This window comes from Pristiophorus japonicus, chromosome 21, assembly GCF_044704955.1.
Source record: "Pristiophorus japonicus isolate sPriJap1 chromosome 21, sPriJap1.hap1, whole genome shotgun sequence".
NCBI lineage: Eukaryota > Metazoa > Chordata > Chondrichthyes > Pristiophoridae > Pristiophorus > Pristiophorus japonicus.
Genome location: NC_091997.1, coordinates 42,983,490 through 43,009,565, shown reverse-complemented (window position 1 = coordinate 43,009,565; position 26,076 = coordinate 42,983,490). Strand labels below are relative to the sequence as shown.

The 26,076-nt window shown below is 44.9% G+C and overlaps 1 protein-coding gene across 15 annotated transcripts in view; it reads left to right on the top strand.

The window, feature by feature from the left end:
• Positions 1–26,076, top strand: part of LOC139233972 (supervillin-like) — a 236,529-nt gene that overhangs the window by 100,088 nt on the left and 110,365 nt on the right. For all 15 annotated transcript variants that reach the window (XM_070864696.1, XM_070864701.1, XM_070864699.1 and 12 more), the window contains 3 exons: positions 8,911–8,972; positions 10,213–10,358; positions 19,074–19,320. In XM_070864696.1, the coding sequence (XP_070720797.1) occupies positions 8,911–8,972; positions 10,213–10,358; positions 19,074–19,320 (455 nt within the window). The remainder of the gene's footprint in view (positions 1–8,910; positions 8,973–10,212; positions 10,359–19,073; positions 19,321–26,076) is intronic.

The following is a 26,076-nucleotide window of genomic DNA, read 5'->3' as shown; positions in this document are numbered from 1 at the left end:
AATCAAGGCTTCATCGAGTGCTCCTATTAGTGCCCCTGCTTGTGAACTGCTTCCGTGGAGGAATCCAGAACTAGGGGGCATAATTTCAGAATAAGGGGTCGCCCATTTAAAACTGAAATGAGGAGGAATTTCTTCTCTCAGAGGGTCGTGAATCTTTGGAATTATTTGCCCCAGAAAGCTGTCATTGAATAAATTTAAGGTGGAGATGGACAGATTTTTGAATGATAAGGAACTCAAGGGTTATGGGGAGCGGGCAGGGAAGTGGAGTTGAGGCCAAGATCAGATCAGCTATGATCTTATTGAATGGCGGAGTAGGCTCGAGGGGCGAAATGGCCTACTCCTGCTCCTATTTCTTATTGTGTACAGTTTTGGTCTCCTAATCTGAGGAAGGACATTCTTGCCGTTGAGGGAGTGCAGCGAAGGTTCACCAGACTGATTCCCGGGATGGCAGGACTGACATATGAAGAAAGACTGGATCGACTAGGCTTATATTCATTGGAATTTAGAAGAATGAGAGGGGATCTCATAGAAACATAAAATTCTGACGGGATTGGACAGGTTAGATGCAGAAAGAATGTTCCCGATGTTGGGGAAGTCCAGAACCAGGGGTCACAGTCTAAGGATAAGGGGTAAGCCATTTAGGACCGAGATGAGGAGAAACTTCTTCACTCAGAATTATGAACCTGTGGAATTCTCTACCACAGAAAGTTGGTGAGGCCAGTTCACTAGATATATTCAAAAGGGAGTTAGATGTGGCCATTACGACTAAAGGGATCAAGGGCTATGGAGAGAAAGCAGGAATGGGGTACTGAAGTTGCATGATCAGCTATGATCATATTGAATGGTGGTGCAGACTCGAAGGGCTGAATGGCCTCCTCCTGCACCTACTTTCTATGTTTCTATGTTTCTTATGTATGGAGCAGAGACCCACCCAAGGGCAGCAGTTATTCTCACTAACGGAATAGCAAAAAGGCATCTGGCACTCACAGTAGGGTTCAAAGGCATTGAAGACACCCATCCTTTCTCCCATTCACAGAACGCCAAGCTCGAATGGGACAAACAATTGCAGTTCTTTTTCAAAAGACCTTTGATAAGGTACCACATGGTCATGACAAGGCTTAGGGTATGTGGAGTCAGAAGAGAAATAGCTGAATGGATTGCAAGTTGGCTAAACAGAAAGAAGAGGGCAGGGGTGAAGGGTAGTTATTCAGATTGGCGGAAGGAAGAAAGCAGTGTTCCACAAGGATCAGTACGGGGACCACTGTTAGTCATAATTTACATGAACGATTTGGACTGCGGAACAAGTAACTCAATATCAAAATTTGCAGATGATACCAAACTGGGAGGTGTAGTTAATACAGAGGAAGACTGCAACAAAAGACAGGAAGACATTAATAAACTTGCAGAATGGGCGTGTAATTGGTAAATTAACTTCAATATAGATATGTGTGAGGTGGTACATTTTGGTTAAGAAGAATAAGGAGGCCACATACTCCTTGGAAAATAAGTGTTTAAATGGGGTAGAGAAGCAGAGGGATCTGGGGGTACAGATACACAAATCATTAAAAGTAGCGATGCACATTAACAAGGTCATAAAAAAGCAACTAAAGCACTGGGGTTTATTGAAAAGCAGAGAAGTTATGTTAAACTTGAATAGAACCTTGGTTAGGCCACGCTTGGAGTATTGTGAACAGTTCTGGTCTCCATACTATAAAAAGGACAAAAAGGCACTAGAAAAGGTACAAAAAAGATTGAGATATTGGTGAGGCCACACCTGGAGTACTGTGTGTAGTTTTGGTCACCTTACTTAAGGAGGGATATAGCTTTCGAGGGGGTACAGAGACGATTCACTAGGCTGATTCCAGAGATGAGGGGGTTACCTTATGATGATAGATTGAGTAGACTGGGTCTTTACTCGTTGGAGTTCAGAAGGATGAGGGGTGATCTTATAGAAACATTTAAAATAATGAAAGGGATAGACAAGATAGAGGCAGAGAGGTTGTTTCCACTGGTCAGGGAGACTAGAACTAGGGGGCACAGTCTCAAAATACGGGGGAGCCAATTTAAAACCGAGTTGAGAAGGAATTTCTTCTCCCAGAGAGTTGTGTATCTGTGGAACTCTCTGCCCAAGGAAGCAGTTGAGACTAGCTCATTGAATGTATTCAAATCACAGATAGATAGATTTTTAACCAATCAGGGAATTAAGGGTTATGGGGAGCGGGCGGGTAAGTGGAGCTGAGTCCACGGCCAGATCAGCCATGATCTTTTTGAATGGCGGAGCAGGCTCGAGGGGCTAGATGGCCTACTCCTGTTCCTAATTCTTATGTTTTTATGTTCTTATGTTCTTATACCAGAATGGAGAGGTTATACCCATCAGGAAAGATTGAACGGCTGGGGCTCTTCTCTCTAGAAAGGAGAAGACTGAGGGGTGACCTGATAGAGGCCTAAGATTATAAAAGGGTCGATGTGGAGACGATGTTTCCACTTGTGGGGGAGACCACAACTAGGGGCCATAAATATAAGATCGTCAGTAATAATCCAATAGGGAATTCAAGAGAAACTTCTTTACTCAGAGAGTGGTTAGAATGTGGAACGCTGCCGCAGGGAGTGGTTGAGGCAAATCGCATAGATGCCTTTAAGGGGAAGCTGGATAACACACGAGGGAGAAAGGAATAGAATGAAATGTTGGTGGGGTGAGATGGTGGGAGGAGGCTCGTGTGGCCCTGTTGGGCCTGTTTCTGTACTATGTAATAGCACGTAACATAATACAAGAAGAAATGAGAGAACTTGTAGACTGGGCAATTAAGTGGCAAATGAACTTTAACATTGATAGATATGAGATGATGCGCGTTAATTGGAAAAGTACAAACATCGTCTGCACCTTAGAAAATCAGAAGCTGGATGGGGTAGAAGAGCAAAAGGATAGAGATACAGCAGAGAAGGACATTCGCCCATCGGGCTTGTTCCGACCTCTTTGGTAGAGCTTTTCAATCAGTCCCACTCCCTCGCTCTTTCCCCATAGCTCGGCAAATGTTTCTTTTCAAGTATTTACACCATTCCTTTTTGAGAGATACTATTGAACCTCTAACCACACCTTTTCAGGCAGTGCAGCTTTTCGTCCTCCTCCTCTCACAGGGTCCTAGGTTCACTCTCACTGGATTTCAGGCAGTGCATTCCAGATCACAGTGATGCAGGTGATCAAATCATGAAAAGCAGCATTGCAGGTCAACATAGCCATTGAAAATGCTAACAAAGCACTGGGATTTATTTCTAGGGGTATAGAATTAAAAGTAGTGAAGTTATGTTAAACGTGTATAGGACCCTGGTCAGGCCACGCTTCGAGCACTATAAAAAAAGACATAGAAGCACTGAAGAAAATTCAGAAAAGATTGAGAAGGATTATAGCTATCAGGATAGATTAAACAGGTTAGGGCTTTTTTCTTTAAAAAAAAGAGAAGACTGAAGGGACCTGATAAAGATATTTAAAATTATGAACGGGTTGGACAGGGTAGATGTGGAGAAAATTGTTCCACTTGTGAGAGGATCCAAAACTCGGGGCTATAAATACAAGATAGTTACTAAATCCCAACACTGCAGCTGGGGAATTTAAATTCAGTTAATTAAATAAATCTGGAATAAAAAGCTAGTATTAGTAATGGTGACCGTGAAACTACCGGATTGTCGTAAAATCTCATCTGGTTCACTAATGTCCTTTAGGGAAGGAAATCTGCCGTTCTTACCCGGTCTGGCCTACACGTGACTCCAGACCCACAGCTCACCACCACCTTCTCAAAGGCAATTGGGGATGGGCAATAAATGCTGGCCTTGCCAGCGACATCCCAGGAACTAATTTTTAAAAAAATGCAATAGGGAAATAAGGAGAAAGTTCGTTACTCAGAGAGTAATTATAATGTGAAACTCGCTACCACAGGAAGTGGTTGAGGCAAATCATGTAGATGCTTTCAATAGGAAACTAGACGAGAACAGGAAAGAAAAGGGAATAGAAAGATCTGCTGAAAGGCTGAGATGGAATGGCAGGTGACCTAATTCAGTATAAAGAGCAGCACAGACTAGTTGAGCCGAATGGCTTGTTCCTGTGCTGTATATTCTATATAATTAGTTCCCTTTGTGCAGCAAGGTAACCTGCATTAAGCAAAAATAGAAAATGCTGGAAATACTCAGCATTGATGGAGAGAGAAACAGTTAGAGCTTCAGGTCAATGACCTTTCATCAGAACCATTATAAAGTCTTTGTCAGCTTATGTGGATTGGCAATTAAAACTTCTTAATTAGTCTACCTAAACACAGCTGATTCATCTCATCATCATAGGCAGTACCTCGAAATCGAGGAAGACTTGTTTCCACTCTAAAAGTGAGTTCTCAGGTGACTGAACAGTCCAATACGGGAATTACAGTCTCTGTCACAGGTGGGACTGGCAGCGGTTGAAGGAAAGGGTGGGTGGGGAGTCTGGTTTGCTGCACATTCGTTCCACTGCCTGCGCTTGATTTCTACATGCTCTCGGCAACGAGACTCGAGGTGCTCAGCACCCTCCCAGATGCTCTTCCTCCACTTAGGGCGGTCTTTGGCCAGGGACTCCCAGGTGTCGGTGGGGATGTTGCACTTTATCAGGAAGGCTTTGAGCGTGCCCTTGAAACGTTTCCTCTGCCCAACTGGGGCTCGCTTGCCATGTAGGAGTTCCAAATAGAGCGCTTGCTTTGGGAGTCTCGTATCAGGCATGCGGACAATGTGGCCCACCCAACGGAGCTGGTCGAGCGTAGTCAGTGCTTCGATGCTGGGGATGTTGGCCTGAGCGAGAACACTGACGGTGGTGCATCTATCCTCCCAAGGGATTTGCAGGATCTTGCGGAGGCAGTGCTGGTGGTACTTCTCCAGCGATTTGAGGTGTCTACTGTATATGGACCATGTCCATGGTCTACAGGGCTGTAGTAATACCCACCCTCCTGTATGGATCTGAGGCATAGACAATGTATAGAGGGCACCTCAAGTCGCTGGAGATATACCAACAACGATGTTTCCGCAAGACCCTGCAAATCCCCTGAGAGGACAGGCGCACCAACATCAGTGTCCTCGACCAGGCTAACATCCCCAGTATTGAAGCACTGACCACACTCGATCAGCTTTGCTGGGCAGGCCACATAGTATGCATGCCAGATACGAGACTCCCTAAGCAAATGCTTTATATGGAGCTCCTTCATGGTAACCGAGCCAAAGGAGGACAGCGGAAACGTTATAAGGACACCCTCAAAGCCTCCCTGATAAAGTGTGACATCACCACTGACACCTGGGAGACCTTGGTCGCAGACCGTCCGAGGTGGAGAAAGTCCATCCGGGAGGGCATTGAGCTCTTCGAGTCTCAACGCAAAGAGCATCAAGAGGCCAAGCGCAGACAGCGGAAGGAGCGCGCAGCAAACCAGCCCTACCGACAGCTTCCCTCGACAAATGTCTGTCCAACCTGTAACAGGGTCTGTGGCTCTCATATTGGACTGTTCAGCCATCAAAGAACTCACTTTGGGAGTGGAAGCAAGTCCTCCTCGATTCCGAGGGACTGCCTATGATGATGATGTCTCTAAGCCTTACAGGAGGGCGGGTATCACTACAACTCTTTTGATTGGAGAAAAGTAAACAATTAAATCATGTGCCCCCCGATCTGGGGGACACTCCAAACACTTAACAAGGCCCATTTTGGGTTTTTTTGTGCGTCTTTTTTGTGGGTTTTTTTGGGTCCTAAAACCATAAATTTGCAAGTGCCCCTATAAAAGGGGAGAGGGACACTAAAACCGGCAATTAAAACAAATTAAACTTTAAAACATATTAAATCAAATTAAAATTTGGTTGCCGGGGTAATAATGCACTCCAATCCTTCCGGCGCCCACCTCTCGCGGAAGGCCGCGAGCGTACCGGTGGACACCGCGTGCTCCATCTCCAAGGACACCCTGGCCCGGATGTACGCACGGAAGAGAGGCAGGCAGTCAAGCTGAACGACCCCCTTGACAGCCCGCTGCCTGGACCGGCTGATGGCCCCCTTGGCCGTGCCCAGGAGCAGTCCTACGAGAAGGCCCTCGGACCTACCCACTCCCCTCCGCACAGGGTGCCCAAAGATCAGGAGTGTGGGACTGAAGTGCTACCAGAAATTGAGGAGCAGCCCCTTTAAATAATGGAACAGGGGCTGCAACCTCGCACACTCCATAAAATCGTGGAACACGGACTCTTCCAGAGCGCAGAAATTGCAGGCAGCGGATATCACTACAACTCTTTTGAGGAGTACAACTAAACATTAGATCGAGTGCCCCCCGATCTGGGGGACACTCCAGACACTTATACCTGCCCTCTTTTTTTTTGACTTTTCTTTTTTGTTTTTTTTTTGTGATTTTTTTGGGCAATAAAATCATGAAGTTTACAAGTGCCCCCTATAAAAGGGGAGGGGGACACTAAAAACACCGGCAATTAAAACAAATTAAACTTTAAAACAAATAAAATCAAATTAAAATTTGGTTGCCGGGGGTGATGATGCACTCCAGTCCCTCCGTTGCCCACCTCTCGCGGAAGGCCGCGAGCGTACCGGTGGACACCGCGTGCTCCATCTCCAAGGACACCCTGGCCCGGATGTAGGGGTGGAAGAGAGGCAGGCAGTCAAGCTGAACGACCCCCTTGACAGCCCGCTGCCTGGACCGGCTGATGGCACCCTTGGCCGTGCCCAGGAGCAGTTCTACGAGGAGGCCCTTGGACCTACCCGCTCCCCTCCGCACAGGGTGCCCAAAGATCAGGAGTGTGGGACTGAAGTGCAGTCAGAAATTGAGGAGCAGCCCCTTTAAATAATGAAACAGGGGCTGCAACCTCGCACACTCCATAAAACCATGGAACACGGACTCTTCCAGACCTCAGAAATTGCAGGCGGCGGATATCACTACAGCCCTGTAGACCATGAGCTTGGTGCCAGATTTAAGGGCAATTAACACTCCTTCATTAGTCTACCTGAACACAACTGATTTATCTAAAGTGACAGTGACACAGAGACACAAAGTGTATTTTAAGTATCAACGCAGACATGATTCTTCCAGGCTGCAGTAAATATATTTAAAGTATCTCAACTGGCAGTTACCAAAATTCCATACAGAAGTATAAAATATAGCCCTTTATAATTAGGAAGGTCAGGGAAATGACACTGCATGTGTGCAAAAAGACCAGATTTGTCCTCACTGCAGTGTGGGATATTTTTTTCTACGTTAAAGGTGCTATGATAATGGAAGTTTTTGTTGTTGCATGTGTGTAATGTTAGTTTGCTTTGGCTCCGAGTTGGATCAAAATGTGTTTCTCTCCTCCTTCATCAGATTTGGTCCAATTGGACGAGATTTCGACTGTGACTTGAATGCTTACTTCAAGTACCAACCCAGAGAGCAACTGTGGCTTTTGCTGTGAATGATAAATAATACTGCGCAGTACAAAATTAAAATGCGCTGATGTTAGGCGTGATATTCGATGAAAAGGCTGGGGTGATTTTCCTCACTGGGCTGTCCCAGTCCTGCCTGTTTGTGGTAGGTTCCAGTGAAGAAGAGTAGGCAGAGCCCGGTAATGCCGATTGTCCGGCCGGTTGTGACGGTCATTTCCAGGTGGTGAACAGCATTCACACCTGTTTGACGCAGGCAGGGGCTTCATTATAATATTTAAATGTGTGAGGGTCACGCTAACACCTCCCACCTCTTTTTGCACGCTTTATACCATTTCTAAGGCAATAACGTCCATTGTAATTAGGGGTGCAGGGTGGCAAGGCTTTGAACAGTGCAGGGAAATAAACTTGAAGGATCGCAACTAAACTTCTTTTGACTATATTAAGGCCTGTTTTTCTTAAATTTCTTGCTCGTTGTTGTAATTTATTTATATATTGCCACACCATTAATGGGTTTCCCAATGGGAATTTCCTGATATGAGATGCTAGGAAGAAATGAAGGAATACCAGGCAGGATATGATGCCCGAGAGGTGGTCTGTCCTACCTGCTACTACCTACATCCAAAGGTATCCAGATCTTCCTACGGCAGCTGATTAGTCCAGGCAGATGGGCCAACTCTCAACGTAAGTTGTGATAGCATGCCCAAAGCACAGGTATGTGTGAAGGCCTTACTCCCCGTTCTGCCGGATGGTGGATCAAAATTTCAACATGGTGAAGTGCTTGACGTGGAACTGCATGAAAGAAGGCGTGTCAAGGCGACCATCAGCCAGTGACGCCTGATTGGCTGCAAGAGAGGCCACCAACCGATTTACAGTCATTGCTGTAGCCACCTGCCGATGGTGATGGGGAAGTGTCATCGTAGACCCTGGGTCAGCAGAGAGCCAGATGCAAAGCTGTACCATCTGCTGTAAGGACACCTGCATAGACAACAAGAGAACTAGTCCGCTGTGGTCTCAAGAAGGGGCTTCCTTTGCCTTCAGTTTTGTCTGTCACTTGTTAATACATCCCCCCCCCCTTCTGCCTTGCAAAAGGTTGTTAATAGGTTAAGATGCCTTTTGAGCCTTTCTAAAGGCTTTCATAATTTTTGTCCACCTGTCATAAAACTCCCCTTTGATTGCCCCATCTCTTCAAATTTCACTAGTACACAAGTTTCCTCTCCTACTAGTGTGCTGTCCACATCCGTCCCAGTTTGTGCCTGGATCTGTGAGTAACGTTGAACAAGGAAATTTGAGTGCTATTAACACATCACCATTGGACAGATTTAGAACATTTTAGCCTGAAATTATACCAGGAAAGGGAAGCGAGCCTCTCTGTGTCTTAATGAGTTCTATAAGATCTACATTGTCTTCCCTCCATTTCCCCTCAGAGAAAAAAACATGTATGGTTCCAGTAGGATTGATGTGTCTCTTCATTAACCCAGTATATATCGTGTTTCCTTTTACAGAGGATGAGAAGATGGATGCAAGATCGAAGCTGAGTGTGGCTGCAAAGATGTCACTATTTAAAGTAAGTGCTGTGTTGTAGAACATTCACCATGATGCAAGGAACAATGTATCTCCTGTTTATACCTACCAGTGGAGGGAGGGGTTCATTTGAAATCTGGTCACATTTTGGGAATTCACATTGCTGTCGTGGGGGCTGGGACCTTTGTTGTAATATGTTAAAAATACTACCATTGAGTTCAACATAGTAATGTGTGCACCTATGAGCATGCTCACAGGCTGGTGGAGCTGTTGCACTATGAGTGGCTTAGCCAGTCACGTGATGTTCACAAGACTCAATAAAACCCCAGTTAACTGAGTTCAGGTTCGCCACGATGAGGCGTGCAGTTGTGAGCCTGGTGGATGAACTGGTGGTGTTCAGCTTGATTGTTAAACCTTTGCTAATAAACCAGCTAGTTCCTTACAGCAAATGTGTAGCTGTGAATTTTTAAGCAAAGAACCCAAATGAAGCAAATACACTACAATAGCTTTGAAAGGCGTTAAACACTCAACACAGCAGAGAGATGACGATTACGATTCCCACAAGATGTCCGAAGCTCCAGACAGTTTGGACATTTCAACGATTGGTCATGGCAATTTTGGTTGTGTGGATTTAATTCGCTTTATTTGAGTTCCGGAACATATGGCATAGGAGCATAGGAACAGGAGGAGGCCATTTAGCCCCTTGAGCCTGTTCCGCCATTCAATGAGATCATGGCTGATCTACGATCTAACTCCATATACCCGTCTTTGGCCCATATCCCTTAAAACCTTTGGTTAACCGGTATCTATCAATCTCAGATTTAAAATTAACAATTGACTTAGGATCAATTGCCGTTTGCGGAAGAGAGTTCCAGACTTCTAGCACTATTTGCCTGTAGAAGTGTTGCCTAACTTTACTCCTGAAAGGCCTGGCTTTAATGTTTAGTCTATGCCCCCTTGTGCTAGGCTCCCCAACCAGCAGGATAGATGCCGAGCTTGTCTGGTGAAATTCCATTTCTTGGGGTCAGAAATAACAAAAAGAATAGAAAGGAACCCATGTGAAGGGCCCGTCAGGTCTGATGCAGGCTGCAAGAAAGTAGGTGTTGGCCTGAGCTGGAATTAAGACACAGCTGGTTGGTTTTCCCAGTGGAAGCTGACTCGAAAGGGAACACAATCGCGAGTTTAATGCATCTGCTGTTTGGGACAGTGTGCTGGGGGATCTGCTCTTTGAATTGGCCCAGTTATTGAGAATGATTCTGTTTCCTTTTGTTCTGTCCCCTTAGGAACTGGAAAAAGCATCCCCCGGGGAGTCCCTTGCTGCATTGCGGCCTCGTAGTAGTAATGCAGCTGTGGAGCGCAGACTTCGTCGTCTGCACGACCGCTCCCGGACTCAGCCGGTGACTACAGAAGAGATGGTGGTGGCCAACAGGTATGGGATATATATAACAGGAGAAAATTATTGGTTTAGGAGGCAGGCAACCTCGCGCGCCTGCAACTTTCCAATGTGTGAGAGCGACGGGCAAGGTTTCCTGCTACCATTGTGTATCCTGAAAAAAAAATCATCCCTTGTTATAAAGGAACTTTTTGAAGTGTTTACAATGGCCCAGATTTTGCTGCCAAAGTAACGATGAGTTTAATGACGCTCTCCGTTATTAAGGTATAAATCGTCCAGCAGCTTGTGGCGAGGAAGAGATATCCCCTGAATTGCAAATCGCCACAAGTTGCTGGACGATTTTCACCGCTCCTTCATTAGCCTCGCGAAAACGTCAGCTCACACTTAACCTCGCCATGAGTTTCATGAAGTTGTTATGTTTGCACATTACTTGCCAATTAAACTCACCGCAGAAAGTTAGGGCTGCTACTTAGCAGTGTAAGCACCTTTTTAATGAGGAGAATTATGTTCCAGCAATGCTGTGGCGTCTCATTCCTACAGGTAGCAAATTGTTGGAGATTTTCAAAATTAAAATTTTTTTTTCTTAGTTTCTTTTTTTTCTCTCTCTCCTCAGCCAATTTTTCTTTTCCTCTCTCTATACCTGATTTGACTCAAATTCACCCTGTTTCCTTCTCCGTCATTAAGGAGGTACACTGTTTTTTTTAAATTAATTCACAGGAATTTTGGCGTCACTGCCCAAGGCCAGCTTTTATTGCCATTCATAATTGCCCTTGAGTGGCTTGCTGGGCCATTTCAGAGGGAAGTTAATGGTCAACCACATTGCTGTGGATCTGGAGTCAGATATAGGCCAGACCAGGTAAGGACAGCAGATTTCCTTCCCTGAAGGATATTAGTGAACCAGATGGGTTTTTACAACAATCCAGTAGTTTCATACTCACCATTACTGATATTAGCTTTTTATTCCAGATTTATTTAATTAACTGAATTTAAATTCCCCAGTTGCCATGGTGGGATTTGAACTCTTGTTACTGGATTATTACTCCAGGCCTCTGGATTATTAGTCCAGTAACATAACCATTATGCTACCATCCGATTTGAAGATAAGCAGAGAGTAGTCGTTAGTATTAGACGGTCCCTCGTGTCGAGGATGACCCGCCTCCACACCAAAAATGATGAGTTCGCAGGTGTTTCCATAAGGGACCTGACATTCCAGATCCCGAACTGCATGTTGAAGTGTGGAAGATGTCTGTGCGTGGATTTTTTTAACGTGTGGTGGCCGTTGCACACCAGCCACCACACGGGCTTAACAGAGCAAGGGTTAACCTAGACAACTGGAGACCAAGCTCTGCTGCACAGGTCTAGTGCACACACATCCTCCTACTGTCCTTGGAATTCATAGGTCGTCGTCCTTATGTCCTCAATCAATGCCACCAACAAAGATGAATTGGTTGTTCATTAAATTGCTCTTTGTGGGATCTTGCTGTGTTCACGTTGGCTGCCCTGTTTGCCTATATAACAGCAGTGCCTGCACTTGATGTCAAGCACTTGGAAATGTTTCAACGAGACTGTTTGACTTCAAATCCTGGGACTGTCTGGTTCAGCTGTGTGCTGCCATAAATGAAGCTATTCAGCACCTAGCCCCACGTTTTAAATAATGTTTCACTGTAACACTTTCATCTGCCAAGTTTCATTCCAAATACTCGAGATACCTTTGAGAATCTGGACCTTTTTCAGAAATCCTTTACTGGCTTTTCCTAATCCCTAAAAGCAATCATCACAACAGTGACTGTTCTCTGATTACCTGGAGGCTATTTGGAAGTCGCTTTTGTCCTCCAACACACAATCATTTAAAAATTGCTCTGCGACAGTGAAGTATCGGTGCGAGAATCTGTTGGTCTCAAAGAAGTATGAAGAAATCAAAGACAAATATGAGGACATGTAAGTCAGAAAGAACATGCATCAAGTAACGTTTGTGTGTGGGAACCCTGAGGGGTTGTGGAGAAATGGCTGGACTGCAGGGTGAATCCTTTAACCCCGCAGCTGATTCTCCGCTTCCTTTTGCAGCATATCTGCAAGTGTATCCTTGCCAGCTGATGTTACCTGGTTAACACGGAAGGAATGAAGCGTCTTGTAGTTGTGTGTAGACAAGCGTTTGGGATACATGCACCCGTACACACACACACACACACACGCACACACACACCACGCACACATCACACGCACGCGCACACACCACACACATGCACACGCACACACCACACGCGAACACCACACGCACACACCACACGCGCACACCACATGCACCACATACATGCGCAAACATCACATACATGCACACGCACCACACACCCCCCCCACACACACTCACCACACCCCCCCACACACACACACACACACCCCACACACACACTCACCGCACGCCCCCACACACACACACACCCCACACACACACATCCCACACACACATTCACCACACGCATTCACCCCCCCCCCCACACACACACACCACACACATATCCCCCACACCTCCCCCACGTACACGCGCTTGGATTTTCTGATTGGTATCTAGACTGTGTGGGTTAGATGTTGACTTTGTGCGATACTGTAAAGCGGATGGTAGTGAATCGGCAGCCCGATTTACATCTCCCCATTTTTATTTCTGTCGATTTCAATAGAAATAAAAATGGGGCGAGATGTAAATCGGGCTGCGACTCGTTATCACCCGCTTTACTCTCGCACAAAGTCAAAATCTACCCCGGTGTGTCTTGGCCGCCCCAGTACTAAGGCATCGTGTGAAGTGGTTGACCTGGATCTCACTCCAATAATGGTTAACATATAGATTATATGTAGATTTTCTATGAATGAGTTTTAAAAATTTTGTCAGATCAATAATTCCAAACAAATCGCACCATTTACACGCTTTAAACCCCATTGTGCCCAACCATTCATCCTGATTATGCCACACATTACCGATCAATTCACCTTAATTATACCACACAGTGTCCAGTTATACCCACAGTGCCCAGTCATTGATACCAGTTATACCCACAGTACCTAGTCACCGATCCCAGTTATACCTCACAGTACCCAGTCACTGATCCCAGTTATACCCCACAGTACCTAGTCACCGATCCCAGTTATACCCCACAGTACCCAGCTGCTGATCCAATTATACCCCACAGTACCCAGTCACTGATCCCAGTTATACCCCACAGTACCTAGTCACTGATCCCAGTTATACCCCACAGTACCCAGGTGCTGATCCAATTATACCCCACAGTACCCAGTCACTGATCCCAGTTATACCCCACAGTACCCAGTCACCGATCCCAGTTATACCCCACAGTACCCAGTCACCGATCTCAGTTATACCCCACAGTACCCAGTCACTGATCCCAGTTATACCCACAGTACCCAGTCACCGATCCCAGTTATACCCCACAGTACCCAGTCTGATTCCAATTATACTCCACAGTACCTAGTCACCAATCCAAATTATACCTCACAGTACCCAGGTACTGATCCCAATTATACCCTAAAATACCCAGTCACCGATCCCAATTATACCCCACAGTACCCAGTCTGATCCCAATTATATCCCACAGTACCTAGTCACTGATCCCAATTATACCCCACAGTACCCAGTCACTGATCCCAATTATACCTCACAGTACTCAGGTACTGATCCCAATTATACCCCACTGTACCCAGTCACCGATCCCAGTTATACCCCACAGTACCCAGTCTGATCCCAGTTATATGGCACAGTTCCCAGTCATTGACTCCAATCATACCTCAATCATGGAGTTGGGGAGAGCTGGGCAGGAAATCAGTTACAGAGCTGCTTATCAGTCACATCAATGTTATGAATGGTCTGTTGTAATGCTGGAAACGCAGCAGCCAATTTGCGCACAGCAAGATCCCACAAACAGCAATGCAATAATGACCAGATAACCTCCTTCAGTGATATTAGTTAAGGGATAAATATTCCCCAGTACACCGGGAGAACTCCCCTGCTCTTCATCGAATAGTGCTATGGGATCTTTTACATGAGAGGGCAGACGAGGGATGGCACCTCTGACAGCACAGCACTCCCTTGGTACTGCAGAGAACCAACTAGTAGTCTGGGCATGCAACTACCAAAACATAAGGGTAGAAATCATTGCTGGTGGTGTTCATGTATGAACTCTAATCTAAATTTTCTCCCCACTATTTGAATGGAGGCATTGGCCCGGATTTTATGGTTGTAATGAAGACGAAACTGTCAGCGTTCACAGTCATTACTTCTCTGAAAGTGACTGCAACTTCTGGAATCAGCACATGCGCAGATAAACGACAAATCCAGAAGTTACTGACAGTCACTCCCTGCTCCGCCACAGATTGTGCTGTGGAGCTCTCCAGAGCCGGCTGTCAATTCAATTCACAGTTCCTGGCGAAAACTTCCCCTATTACGCTGGAATATCGCTGTTAACCACTCCCCCCAGTAAAAGTAATACCATGTTGATAGAGTTGTAACTGGGTTTTTAACGGCATAATGACTGCTGAATAACCGCTCTGGCTCTGAAAAACTCATTTTATATTTGTGGAATGTCAAATTTTTCCATTAATAAGATAAGAACTACATAACTTTTAATATAATTTTTTTAAATAGTTTGTTAATGATATTTCAGCTTCATGCTTTCAGCTACCTGGGTCCTAAGCTCTGGAACTCCCTCCCTAAACCTCTCCGCCTCTCTAACTCTCTTTCCTCCTTTAAGATGGTCCTTAAAACCTACCTCTTTGGCCAAGCTTTTGGTTATCTGCCGTAATTTCTTCTTACATGGCTCGTTGTCAAATTTATCTGTTTTGTCTGAATACACTGCTGTGAAGTGCCTTGGGAAGGTTTACTACATTAAAGGCACTATATAAATAAAAGTTGTTGTTATATGTAAGTTCCAATCTTTATTTCCCTCTCTGTAAAATTTATAAAATGTAAATTAGAATCTGTGCATTTTACTTCCTGGTTTGCTGTCTGTGAGAATTCTTCAGTGTGATTGGCTGCACAGCCTGCTTGATGACATCACTGCTGCTGGATGCTGGAGATTCGCTTGATTTGGCGCCAGGTTCAAACTAAGGTCGGGAGAGCTGAAATTCACGCCACAGCGATCACGAGATCTTTGCAAGCAGCTTTCTTTGATGTCAGCGGCGAGTGCCATTACTTTGCCGCAGACAAATTCCGGGTCATTAACGCACTTAGAATATATGGGTTAGTGCTCCCATTAAAATAGTGAAGCAAGAAATTCGATACACGTGTATTACATGGAGTGAGAATGTTGATGATCGGAAGCTGTACCCGGGAGAATTATAGATACGTGGCTGATGAAATAAATAAAGAAATGTTCTGATGATTCACAGTCATATTGAAGTTTTGGTTTTATGGGGATTTTAGATACACTGACCCTTCAAAGGAAAAGAAAGTCCATGTTTCGAGCAGTGGGAGGATTCAAACCCAATAATAAACTTTCAAGAAAAGTATTATAGAATCATAGAAATTTACAGCTTAGAAGGAGGCCATTTGGCCCATCTTGTCCTTGCTAGCCACCAAAGACCTATCCAGCCTAATCACACTTTCCAGCTCTTGGTCCGTAGCCTTGTAGGTTATGGCAATTTAAGTGCACATCCAAGTACTTTTTAAATGCTATGAGGGTTTCTGCCTCTACCACCCTCTCAGGCAGTGAGTTCCAGACCCCCACCACCCTCTGGGTGAACAAAATTCCCCTCAAATCCCCTCTAAACCTTCTACCAATTACTTTAAATCTATGCCCCCTGGTTATTGACCCCTCTGCTAAGGGAAATAGGTCCTTCCAATCCACTCTATCTAGGCCCCTATACGCCTCAATTAGGTCTCCCTTCAGCCTCCTCTGTTCCAAATAAAACAACCCCAGCCTATCCAATCTTTCCTCATAGCTAAAATTCTCCAGTCCAGGCAACATATTCATAAATCTCCTCTGTACCCTCTCTAGAATTAAGGCTGAGTGGGTAAAGACCCCTCGAAGCAGTATTAAATGAAATAGAGCAAAAGGTCCCAGGTTCGATTCCTGTTTAGTTCACTAACCTTGGCCAATTGACCTCATCCCATCGAGGTTAAGGAGGAGATAAACCTGTCAGGCTTCCCATTGCAGATGGCGATGCATTGTCAACTGCTGTATAATACCTGTACAGACTGCCCGCGAGAACGGGATTGGGCCTGTCCAGACTCACACATGGAGAATGACCTCTCTGACAAGGTCCCAGAGGGCCAGTTGGAGCTGTGGAACTTGAATATAGAAGATTGAGGGGTGATCTCATCGAGGTGTTTAAAATTATAAAAAGATTGGATAGGGTAGACATGGAGAAAGAATTTTCTCTGATGGGCGAATCAAGAACGAGGGGACATAACCCTAAAATTGGAACTAGGCGTTCAGAGTAAAATCAGGAATCACCTTTTAGGAACATTGGATCAGAAGTTGGTCATTGAGCCCCTCGAGACTGTTCCACCATTCAAGGCACTATTACATATATATAAAATTAATTAAAAAAAGGAATAGTGCCAGAGGACTGGTGGACAGCTAATGTTATTCCTATATTTAAAAAGTGAGATTAAACAAGTACAGGGAACTATAGATCAGTTAGCTTAGTGTCGGTAGTAAGAAAGATAATGGAATCTTTATCCAAAGATGTAATAGAAAAACATCTAGAAACCAAAAATATAATAAGTATTTAGCACAGATTTCAAAAGGGAAGGTTATGCTTGATCAACCTTATTTAATTATTGAAGAAGTAACAGAAAGAATAGACGAGGACAATGGAGTAGATGTTATATATTTGGATTTTCAAAAGGACTTAGATAAGGTAGACTCTTAGTAGACTCATGACTAAGGTCAGAGCCTGTGGAGTCAGGGTAAGTAGCAGAATGGACAGCAATCTGGCTACAAAACAGAGAGTCGGGGTTAAGGGTAGTTGCTCCGACTGTCAAAAGGTGGGAATTGGTGTTTCACAAGGATCGGTGCTGTGATCACTGTAGTTCACCATTTACTTAAACGACTTGGAATCAGAAGACATTTTCAAAATTTGTGAATGACACCAACTTGGAGGGTACAGTTAATACTGAGGAAAATTGCGACAAAAAGAAGATATTAACAAACTTGCCGAATGCATGTGTAATCGGTAAATTAGCTTAAATATAGATAAGTGTGAGGTTGTGCATTTTGGTAGGATGAATAAGGAGGCCACATACTTCTTGGAAAATAAGTGTTTAAATGGGGTAGAGGAGTAGAGGGATTTGGGGGTACAGATGCACAAATCATTACAAGTAGTGACAGAGGTTAATAAGACCATAAAAAGCAAACCAAGCACTGGGGTTCATTTCTAACGGGATAGAATTGAAAAGCATGAAACTTATGTTAAACTTGTATGGAACCTTGGTTAGACCACACGGAGCACTGTGAACAGTTCTGGTCTCCATATTATAAGAAGGTACAAAAAAGATTTATTAGAATGATACCAGAACTGAGAGGTTATACCCATCAGCAAAGATGGAACTGTCTGGGCCTCTTTTCTCTAGAAAAGAGATGATTGAGGGGTGACCTGATCGAGGTCTTTAAGATTATCAAAGGGTTTGATTGGGTTGACATAGAGAAGATTTTCCACTTGTGGTGAAGACCAAAAATATGGGTCACAAATATAAGATAGTCACAAATAAATTCATTAAGGAATTCAGAGAAACCGCTTTACCCAGAGAGTGGTGAGAATGTGGAACTCTCTGAGACAAGGAGTGGTTGAGACGAATAACATAGATGCCTTTAAGGGAAAGCTAGATAAACACATGAGGGAGAAAGGAATAGAAGGATATGTTAATTGGGATAGATAAAGTCTGGTTGGAGGAGACTTGAGTGGAGCATAAACACCAGTGTGAACTTGTTCGGCCGAATGGCTTGTTACTGTGCTGTGCATTGTATGTACTTTCATGGAATTAGATCATAGCTGATCTTTGCATTAACTCCATTTAACGCCTTGGTTCCGTAACGCTTGATACCTTTGCCTAACGAAAATCTATTAATCTCACTTCTGGAATTTCAATTGACTCCAATCCTCAGCATCTTTTTAGGGGGTAGAATTCCAGATTTCCACAACCCTTTGCGAAATCACCCCGAACGGCCTAGCTCTCATTGTTAAGTCATGCCTCCTTGTTCTGAAGTCGCTCAAAAGAGGAAATAGTTTCTCTATCTACCCTATCAAATCTTGTAATCTTCTTAAACACCTCAATTAGATCGCCCCTTAATCTTCTATATTTAAGGGAATATAAACCTAGTCTATGCAACCTGTCCTCATAATTTAGTCCATTTACCCCCAATATTATTCTGGTGAATCTGCACTGCAACTCCTCCAGAAGTTCCTCCGTTTTCACACCAAGGGGAGTGCAAAATCTGGAACTCTCGCCCTGCAAAAGGCTGTGGCTGCTGGGACAGTTTGAGCTTTAAGAGATTTTAAATCTGTCAAGGGATATGGAGCAAAGACGGGTAAATGTAGTTGAGATGCAGATCAGCCGTGATCTAATTGAATGGTGGCACAGGATCGAGAGGCTGAATGGCCAAGCCTGTTCCGAACTTTCACCCCAGGAGACAGTCAGCACTGTCCGAAGAGGAGGAAGGGAATAAATTGAAGAATGCCTATTTTTTTGTAAATTGCTCGATTTTCTGTTTTTTCTCTGACCGATGAAAACTCTGCCGTTAGTCTCCCCAGGGCTCAGTCACCAAAGGAGTGGGATATGGATGGATCAAAGAGCAGTGCAGTGGAGCAGGAGGCAGAAGAGAGAGGGGACGAGAGTTCAAAGCTAAGTCTGAACCAGAAAATGGCCCTGTTCAACAGCCTGTGTCAGCCCGTGCCGAAGAAGGTGCTCCCACTTGAAGGGGGCAATGGGCGCAGACAGAAAGGGGCTCGCTATCGTACACAACCCATCACCATCAGTGAGATCCAGCTGGTAAACATGACTTTTATTTCAATCTCGCTGAGATGCTTCACTTATTGGTCTGTCACATTCAAGGGACCTTAAATGTTCTGAGTGTTTGTGCAATGATTCAGCGTTGAATGTGTTTGCTACTAATAGTTTTTACACCTTATTTAACGATTTTAAACATTGAGATTGCAGCTCCTCTCATAGCTTGGTTGTCAAGGACAACATGTCAACTGAGCCATGCAGACCCGAAGGTCCCAGGTCCAATCTCTGGCCTATGCTACTTGATATGAGCTGGGGCATCAGTTGGGATACTATAACTAACTCCCTTGTAATAGCCACCAGCCACCATTCCTGCTCTCAATTGCCATCCAATGATCCCTGCTGGAAAATGTATGGACTCCGGATCAGGTTTCTAATGTGATGCCCTCCAGAGTCAAATGTTGGCACCATACAGGGTCACATTTGAAGAATGACCATTTGGGCAAGGAACTGTAGCATTGCCCCCATGGAACTCAACCCCTGGATAGGTCAGCGCCTTAGGGATGGGAGCAAATGATGATTAAATAAAATTAGTGTGGAATATTTGGTTCTGAAAATATCATGACAAAATGAAATGCTGTGCTATCAGTCCAGCAAGCAGTCCTTTGACCAACTCTCGTTCCCAAGTTCACAGTGGATTACATAGGATATACGGCACATAAACAGGCCATTCGGTCCAACCAGTCTTTCCTCCTGTGTTTCCTCATCTAAATCTATCACCAAAACCCTCTGTTCCCTTCTCCATCATAAGCTTATCTAGCCTCCCCTTAAATCCATCTATACTATTCATTTCAACCACTCCCTGTGGCAGCGAGTTCCACATTCTCATCACTCTCTGGATAAAGAAGTTTCTTCTGAATTCCCTATTGGATTTCTTGGTGAATATCTCATATTAATGGTATCTAATTATGCTCTTCCCCACAAGTGGAAACATTCTTCTTTGCTCCATTTCCGTTTTTATGGCCTTGCTATCCTGTGTCGCTACTTTTAGTGATTTGTGTATTTGTCCTCCAAGATCCCTTTGTTCCTCTACCCCACCCAGACTCGCACCCTCCAAGTAATAAGTGGCCTCCCATTTTTCCTACCAAAATGTAATACCTCCCATTTATCTGTGTTGAGCTTCATTTGCCAATTATATGTCCATTCTGCAGGTTTACTAATATCCTCCTGTAATATGTTGCAGTCCTCCTTAGTTTAACTATCCCCCTCCAATTTAGCTTCATCCGCAAATTTTAAAATTGTATTTTTTGATTCCAAAGTCTAAATCGTTAATGTAAATTGTGAAAAGCAGTGGTCCCAGCACTGATCCTTGTGGAACACCACAACCCACCTTCTGCCACTGTGAATAGCTACCCTTTACTCCTACTCTCTGCTATCAGGATTGAAGCCAGTGAGCTATCCATTCTGCTACTTGTCCCCTGACTCTGCATTCTCTGACCTTGTTCATCAGTCTATTATGGGGTACCTTATCGAAGGCCTTTGGAAAATCTTGATAAATTACATCTACTGCATTACCATTATCTACTCTCTCTGTTACCTCTTCAAAAAATGTAATGAGGTTAGTCAAGCAAGACTTCCCCTTTTGAAATCCATGCTGACTATTCATTATTATATTTTTGATTTCTAGATGTTCTTTTTTCTCCTTTAGTAGAGATTCCATTATTTTTCCTACCACCATTGTTAAGCTGACTGGTCTATAATTCCATTCTTAAATATAGGTATTGCGTTAGTTATCCACCAGTCCTCTGGCACTACACCTTTTTCTAACCAATTATTAAATATGTGTAGTAATGCCTCTGCTATCTCTTCCCTAGATCCTTTTAAAATGTGTGGATGTAATCCATCTGGACCAGGCATTTTATCCTCTTTGATTTTGATTAGTTTATTTGATATATCTCCTTTTTTTATTTTAAATGCGCTTATCTCATTACTCATCATCCAATGTCATGTCCACCTGTTCTCACTCACTCACTCACTCATAGGCAGTCCCTCGAATCGAGGATGACTTGCTTCCACGTCAAAAAGTTCACAGGTGTTTCAATGAAGGACCTAATATTCCAGGTCCCGAACTACATGTTGAAGGGTGGAAGATGCCTGTACATCGGTGGCACACCAGCCACCACACGGGCTTGACAGAGTTAGGTCTTGGTCCAGTGGCAAGGGTTACCCAAGACGACTGGAGACCAGCTCTGCTGCACGGGCCTAGTGCGCACACATATCGGAGTGTGCATATCTTCCTGGTAAATACTGAAGCAAAGTAACTATTTCCTATTTCTGCCATCTCCCTATTGTTACCTGTGGTATTATCCTGTTCTTTACACGCTGTCTGTGAGGGAGACAAAGTAGTATTTTCAGGTGACCAATTGTAGAGGCTGCAATTGCAGCGCGATTAGGAACAGCACGCTCCAGAAAATGGTCCATTGCCAGTTTCCCATTTCTGTTTATTTAAACAGACCAAACAATGGCTGGTAACATAAGGCGAAGAATGAGCACATAACAAACCAGGTATAAAATAAAGCCAAACGAAGAAACCATAATGAAATGTATAGTTACAATGTTCAAAAGCTCAAATCACTGATCTTAAATTATAGGGAGTAAATTAAATTAAGAACATGCACTTCTGGCAAGTCAAGCTGCACACAGATTAAAAAATACATTTTTTATTCAACATGGTACAGTTGGCAGTATCTGAGTCAATGGGTTGTAGGTTCAAACCCCCATTGCAGGCCTTGAGCACGTACTCTAGACTGACTGTTCAAAGCAGTACTGAAAGAGTGCTGCACTGTCGGAGATGTTAAACCTGAGGCTCCTCTGCCTGTAAAGGCTCCCACAGCACGATTTGAAGAAGAGCAGGTAATTCTCCCAGTGTCCCGGGCAACATTCCTCACTCAATCATAACACTAAGAACAGCGTAACTGGTCATCTGTTCACATGCTGTTTGTGGGAGCTTGCTGTGCAAATATTGGTTGTTGCATTTTGTTGAAGTGACTTCACTTCAAAAGTAATTAATTGATTGTAAAGTGCTTTGGGGCATTGAGGGTGAGCTAAGGTGATTTATAAATATGGAATCTTTCTTCTGTTTAAGAATCCTCAACAAAAAGATTTTAGCTAACAGGGCAGTCATATGTTGCCACTTCCGCCTCCCTTGATATTAATTCCCATTGGCTTTGAAATTACACTGTGGATATTAGCAGCTTAGCCTTCATATACTGCCCTTGATGTAATGAAAGCTTCCAAGATGCTCACAAAGGAAAGGGATTGCGCACCGAGCCTGAATTGAGAGAAGGCTGGTATCGTGATCAAAAGCCTGGTCATAGGCTTGGAAGAACCGAAGCTGTGAGCTCGTATGTACGGACAGAGGATGCAGAGCGAGAAGGGAACATGGAATGAAGATTTTGAACCCATGTGCTGAGGGTGGAGAAAATAGTGGAGGTTACCAAGGACAGAGGATGGGGGAATGAAGTTTAGTCCAGGATAGGGGAACGGGGTCTAATATAGGATAGGGGAACAGGATTTGGTTTGGGATAGGGGAGAGGGATTTAGTATGGGATTTAATATTGTGTACAGTTTTGGTCTCCTAATCTGAGGAAGGACATTCTTGCTATTGAGGGAGTGCAGCGAAGGTTCACCAGACTGATTCCCGGGATGGCAGGACTGTCATATGAAGAAAGACTGGATCGACTGGGCCTTTATACACTGGAGTTTAGAAGAATGAGAGGGGATCTCATAGAAACATATAAAATTCTGACGGGATTGGACAGGTTAGATGCAGGAAGAATGTTCACGATGTTGGGGAAGTCCAGAAACAGGGGTCACAGTCTAAGGATAAGGTGTAAGCCATTTAGGACCGAGATGAGGAGAAACTTCTTCACTCAGAGAATTGTGAACCTGTGGAATTCTCTACCACAGAAAGTTGTTGAGGCCAGTTCATTAGATATATTCAAAAGGGAGTTAGATGTAGCCCTTACAGCTAAAGGGATCAAGGGGTTATGGAGAGAAAGCAGGAATGGGGTACTGAAGTTGTATGATCAGCCATGATCATATTGAATGGTGGTGCAGGCTCGAAGGGCTGAATGGCCTACTCCTGCACCTATTTTCTATGTTTCTATGGGATAGGGGGAGGGATTTAATTCGGGAGAGGGGAGAGGGATTTGGAACGGGATAGGGGAGAGGGATTTAGCACGGGATAGGGGAGAGGGATTTAGTTCAGGATAGGGGAAGGGATTTAGTTCGGGATAGGGGAGAGGGATTTAGTACGGGATGGGGGAGAGGGATTTGGTACGGGATAGGGGGAGGGATTTAGTTCGGGATAGGGGAGAGGGATTTAGTACGGGATGGGGAGAGGGATTTAGTTTGGGATAGGGGAGAGGGATTTAGTACGGGATGGGGGGAGGGATTTAATTCGGGATAGGGAGAGGGATTTAGTACGGGATGGGGGAGAGGGATTTAGTTTGGGATAGGGGAGAGGGATTTAGTTCGGGAGGAGGTGCATGTGACAGGGTTTTCGATAAATTGGTGAGGGGATCTCGGGAGGCGTTCTGCTGGTGAGATATGTTTTGCGGAGGGGGGAGGTTGGAATTTGACCATCCATTTGCTGAATGGTGCTGGGTTTTCTGCCTACTCAGATATTCAGTGACGAGAAAATCCGACTGGCAGTGCTCGAGTCTCTGCTCTGTAAGACCATTACTAATGCAACATGAATTAGAGCAGGGTGGGACAAAGGGAGGATTAAAAAGGTTTTGCCAAAATGATTCACTTTTGCACACTGCAAGAAAAAAATCAGGTGTGAGGAGCTGGCACGGGTCCATGAATTTAACTTCAAGTCTAAACAACTTTTTAGAGAAAGTTAAGAATTTGCGAAGCACAGCAGGATTCTCTTCCAGGTAGGAGCTGGTGCCTCTGCTTCAATATCTAAAGATATCGCTTGGTTTTCAAAGTTTAAATCATTAAGTTTGATGTAATTTGCTCAACCGATGAAATATGTGTCGACGTAACTGTTACATGCTTTTAAAGAGGTCAGGCTGTCCAAAAATTAATTTTGTAAAGGAGAGAAATGTGCAGAGGATTAAATTACAATTACTGTGTCCAGACTTGGCTGCTGGAGGAAAGTGCAAGTTTTGGAGAATGAGACGGTCTCCACATCCTCACTTGCTTTCTGCTTGTGTTACTGGGAGCCTTTAATCATTAATAGGTCGCGGGGTGGGTGTGTTTATTCATCAAGTCCACGATTGTGAAATACTCCCTCAGTGTGTTAGCCAACCTCATGTGCTGAAGTCCCTGGAGTGGGGCTTGAACACACAACCTTCTGACCCAGAGGCGAGAGTGCTACCCACTGAGTCAAGGCAGTACACTGGCCTCTGTTGGTTACTGAGGATGTTGGTCGACAGGCAGGAAATACTTAACATTCTCAATATGGCCTGCCTGACGGACAGGGGGAAATGGACTATGCAAGGAGTTCAGGCGGTTGTGGCTAGCTGGTGTGCATGTTTAAGCTCTGTGGCCGATTGACTCGTTACACTGCCGACTTCAGTTGGGTTGAGGTTTAATGTTTCTCAGCTGGGCTGCCAGGTAAATGCCTTGTTTATAGCAGTTGCCTTTCAGTTCTGTGCGGAGGGGTTTCCTGTACGGGCTGCTCCTGCACACTCTCAACCTTGCCATCCTCGTCTGCCGTCCGGACACGCCATGGCGTACCATCTTGCCGTCCGGAGGAGGCGGGGGTCCCCGATGGAGTGCACTCTACGCGGGAGTCCTCCCACGATTTATCGGGGACTTGGCCTGGAGGGTGGTGCACGGAGCAGTGCCGTGCAACAAATTTTTAAGCCGGTTCACGGACTCCCAGGCCGCCTGTAATTTCTGCGGTCTGGAAGAGTCCGTGTTTCATGTTTTTATGGAGTGTGCGAGGTTGCAGCCCCTATTTCATTATTTAAAGGGGCTGCTCCTCAATTTCTGGCTGCACTTCAGTCCCACACTCCTGATCTTTGGGCACCCTGTGCGGAGGGGAGCGGGTAGGTCCGAGGGCCTCCTCGTAGGGCTGCTCCTGGGCATGGCCAAGGGTGCCATCAGCCGGTCCAGGCAGCGGGCGGTCGAGGGGGTCGTTCAGCCCGACTGCCTGCCTCTCTTCCGTGCGTACATCCGGGCCAGGGTGTCCTTGGAGATGGAGCACGCGGTGTCCACCGGTACGCTCGCGGCCTTCCGTGAGAGATGGGCGCCGGAGGGACTGGAGTGCATCATCACCCCCGGCAACCAAATTTTAATTTGATTTTATGTTTTAAAGTTTAATTTGTTTTAAATGCTGGGTTTAGTGTCCCCCAAAAGATAGGGGGCACTTGTAAATTATGGTTTTAGAGCCCAAAAAAAAACCACAAAAAAAAAACTACAAAAAAACCCAGAAGAAAACAAAGAAAGAAGCGCCTTGTGAAATGTTTGTAGTGTCCCCCAGATCGGGGGGCACTTGATTTAATGTTGATTTTGTTTACTCAAAAAGAGTTGTTTAGAGCAGTGTTCCACTTCAGGGAGGGGAAAGTGGACCTGGTCCAGTGAGAGAATTACATCTGCACTTTCAGTGGGCCAATTGCAGAAGGCATTCATCGAGATGTTTAAGACCTCAATAGAGAGGGGGAGAGGGCAGGGAGAGTGAGAGGAGAGGGTAGGGAGAGTGAGGGGAGAGACAGGAAGAGTGAGGGGAGGAGGCAGGGAGAGTAAGGGGAGGGGGCAGGGAGAGTGAGGGAAGGGGGCAGGGAG